The sequence below is a fragment of the Botrytis porri genome, assembly GCF_014898465.1.
Source record: "Botrytis porri strain MUCL 3234 chromosome Unknown BPOR_006, whole genome shotgun sequence".
In the NCBI taxonomy this organism is placed as follows: domain Eukaryota; kingdom Fungi; phylum Ascomycota; class Leotiomycetes; order Helotiales; family Sclerotiniaceae; genus Botrytis; species Botrytis porri.
In genome coordinates, this window is record NW_024066080.1 from 2,830,402 (window position 1) to 2,834,508 (window position 4,107).

The 4,107-nt window shown below is 45.9% G+C and overlaps 1 protein-coding gene across 1 annotated transcript; it reads left to right on the top strand.

Annotated features, from left to right (window-relative positions):
* Positions 1–516: 516 nt before the first annotated feature.
* On the top strand, positions 517–3,889 carry EAF01_005359 (uncharacterized protein; the record flags this gene model as incomplete). The annotated part of the gene is made up of 3 exons (XM_038913614.1): positions 517–826; positions 875–3,690; positions 3,740–3,889. 3 exons carry the CDS (start codon positions 517–519, stop codon positions 3,887–3,889), a joined length of 3,276 nt encoding a protein of 1,091 aa, XP_038771700.1.
* Positions 3,890–4,107: the final 218 nt, after the last annotated feature.

Consider the following 4,107-nt stretch of genomic DNA (forward strand, 5'->3'; position numbering starts at 1 on the left):
TTTATCTCTCAGGTACGTTTTTAATCCGTGGCGCAGATCTTCCAATCCTTTTTCTGAAACCCACATGAATTTTCCTTATCGCTTCCTATCAAAATAAACGCCTCCATTGCCCTGGGAAACACAGGCTTGGCGCTATCAGGTTCCCTTTTTACCAACTTGGAGATCAATTAAGTCCAAATTTCTATCCCAAGCAACCGCCCTCGGACTGTTCTGAGATCAAGGTTGCTCTTGGAGTGGAATCGACTGATAAGCTTCCTTCCCAAGCAATGCAGGCAATGCAAGTAATACCAAGATACGAAGCGGTCAAGGAATCTAGGAGTTGCATTGTCAACATGATTCCTGACTCCTTTTCCATCCATCAATTGACCCTTTCTTACCGGCTTTGCCGATATAGATAGGCGTTGATGACCTGCTTCACCTTTGGGTCTATCTTCACTTACTTTTCCCTTTTTCACATACCTTGTGCAGGTCATTTAGCGGACGGTGTTGATTGATACATCACAACCACCAGTCACAATGGCGACGATTCTTTCCCCTATCAATGCTGACTCAATGGGTGCTCTTCAGCAGTTTCCCGCATACGACGAACAGTTTTTTCTTTCCACAGAAGAAAACATGGCTACTATCAGTAGTTCAACACCCCGTTCTCCCCATAAGTTGGTGGACCAGGTCATCCGAACTCCTGGTCGACAACCTTCACCACAACCAACACATTTCAACATGCCCCACAGAAATGGCAATGGAAATGGTCACCGCGTCTTGCGTTCCGCCACTGTTGGATATGTTGCACCAGAATTCGCAGGCAGGACAGAACAGATGGTTAAAGGTAAGTCAACTCTGGCTGTGATGAATGTACAACGCTAATCCTCCAAAGTGAGAGAGCAGATCAAGGCAATGAAATGGATACCAGCTGAACTCATTGACGCACAATTGGAATGGTTCTATAATGAGCTTGGGATCGACGATGTCTACTTTCAGACCGAGAGCGTTGAAGCCGTCGTCAGCAATATAACTTCGCTTTATGCTGCAAAGGTTGCTGCATTTGCTCGCGAAGACAAGCGTCAAGAGATCAGATTGGACATGGAATCTTCAGATCACGCCATATATATTGATACTAGCGAGCCCGGTGTTAGTGCCATTGGTGGCCCACGATATGAGCACAGACTAGAGGCCAAATATTTGGATACATCCTCGAATCAACTCTTCCGGGTCGAGAGCTTCCGCTCTACCAGCAACTTGTATAGTGGTTCCGTCCCAACAAAGTCCTCGATACGCTGTTACTTCGTCTATCAGTGTCAATTCGTTGACTCTAACCCATCACCCAGCGAAACTCGCCTAGAAGTCATCAGTGACAGAATGTTTCTAGCAAAATCTACCAAGAATACGAAGCAAATTTATCAAGAGATCATTGAGCTTGCGGTCTCTCGTACTGGGCCAGTCATCGAGGTCTTTGATATTGAAGACTCAATGGAGAAGAGATTGGTTGTGGCTTTCAGACGTAGAACAGCCCTCGGATTGTTCAGTGCTCTGAGTGACCTGTATCACTCATACGGTGTAACAAGCTCAAGAAAATATGTTGAGCAGTTCAGCAATGGTATCACTGTCATGAGTCTTTATCTCAAGCCTGCAAGCGACTTGACAACGAAATTCCCTACCCTTGAACAATCTATTCATCAAATCACCAAGGAGATTTCCCTGCTTTACTGCATACCACAGAACAAATTCCAGGCATTGTTTGCCAGTGGGCGCTTAAGTCTTCAGGAAACAATCTATGGTCATTGTGTTTGGGTTTTTGTTCAGCACTTTCTCAACCGCTTGGGCTCTGAGTACTCCTCATTAGTATCTGCATTGGATCCAAACAACAGCTCTCATGCCGAGATTCTATCTACCATTAAGCGCAGACTGCGTACCGAGACTTTCACTGCGGATTACATTCTCGAGATTATCAGCAATCATCCGGAGCTTGTCCGTTCACTATACGCTTCGTTCGCAAACACACATCTTACCATCGGCCCTGGATACAGTGAGGACTCCATTCCACCTTCACCATCTGGGGACGTTCTCAACGATAAGGAACTCAAAGAGCTGATCTCGAGGACTGTCAATAATGAGCACGAAGACATGGTTATGACTGCGTTCCGCATCTTCAACAACTCCCTGTTGAAAACCAACTTTTACACTCCTACAAAAGTTGCATTGAGCTTCCGTCTCGATCCTTCGTTTCTTCCTGAAATTGAATATCCTCAGCCATTATATGGCATGTTCTTGGTTATTACATCCGAATCACGTGGGTTCCATCTCAGATTCAGGGATATTGCTAGAGGTGGTATTCGAATTGTTAAATCTCGAAATCGTGAAGCATACTCTATCAATGCTCGTTCGATGTTTGACGAAAATTATGGTCTAGCCAATACTCAACAACGCAAGAACAAGGATATTCCGGAGGGTGGCTCCAAGGGTGTCATTCTTTTAGATTCCAATCAGCAAGACAAAGCCAGTGTGGCTTTCGAGAAGTATATTGACAGTATCATGGATCTTCTCTTACCGCCTTCGTCCCCTGGTATCAAGAATCCCATCGTTGATCTTTATGGCAAGGAAGAAATTCTTTTCATGGGTCCCGATGAAAACACTGCTGATCTTGTTGACTGGGCTACTGAGCACGCTCGCAAGCGAAATGCTCCGTGGTGGAAATCGTTTTTCACTGGAAAGTCCCCCAAGTTAGGCGGCATCCCTCATGACAGTTACGGCATGACGTCATTGTCGGTCAGAGAATACGTCAAAGGCATCTATCGAAAACTGGAACTGGACCCTAGCAAAGTTCGAAAAATGCAGACCGGTGGTCCGGATGGTGACTTGGGAAGCAATGAAATCCTGTTGAGCAACGAAACTTACACATCGATCGTCGATGGCAGTGGGGTTTTGGTTGATCCACAGGGTCTCAACATTGATGAGCTCAAGCGCTTGGCTACGAAGCGTGCTATGATCTCGGAGTACGATCTCTCGAAATTATCTAACGAAGGCTATCGCGTCCTTGTTGATGAAACAAACGTCACCCTACCTAACGGAGATAAAGTCAGCAATGGTACAACTTTCCGGAACACATTCCATCTCCGTGACACTGGCATCACCGATGCCTTCGTTCCCTGCGGTGGTCGTCCAGCGGCCGTCGACCTTTCCAGTGTCAACAAACTCATCAAGGATGGAAAATCAACCATCCCATACATCGTCGAGGGTGCCAATCTTTTCATTACCCAGGATGCAAAGCTACGATTGGAAGAGGCAGGATGCATCCTATTCAAGGATGCTTCTGCGAACAAGGGTGGTGTAACATCTTCGTCTCTGGAAGTCCTTGCATCCTTGAGTTTTGATGACGAGAGTTTTGTAGAAAACATGTGTGTGGGAAGTAACGGCCAGGCTCCGGAATTCTACAAACAATATGTTGAAGAAGTTCAGGAGACTATAAAGATGAACGCCGAGCTCGAATTCGAAGCCATCTGGCGAGAACATGAACAAACCGGAATCCCTCGAAGCACCTTGAGTGACACAATCAGTGTTGCCATTACTAAACTTGACGAGGAGCTTCAAACATCTGATCTGTGGAGAGATGCAAAATTGAGGAAATCAGTGTTGCTTGATGCCCTGCCGCAGTTGCTATTGTCTAAGATCGGCCTCGACACGATTATGGAGAGAGTAAGTTGTCCTTACCACATTGACACAATCACCCAGCTAATATGAATAGGTACCTGACAACTACCTCCGTGCTATCTTCGGTAGTTATCTTGCCAGTCGATTCGTTTACGAAGTCGGCAGCTCGCCTGGTCAATTTGCTTTCTTTGACTTCATGTCAAAAAGATTGGCCAATGTTCGACCCAGGTCTCCCTCTTTGTAAGGGTCGCGGAGTCGGGTTAGTGGTTATTGGAGTTTTGTTGTGGGAAAGGGAGTTGATAAGGAATCGTGGAGTGGAGACTCCGGTTAATGCATAGAAAAGGTCTGAACAGGCATGCATTGATAAGATGCAGAAGCTAGCATCGCACTCTTTTATTTAAGTTTTCTTGGCATAACAGGAGTTTGAGTGGTAATGGGTTGAAGGGCAGCTTGGGAAGGGCA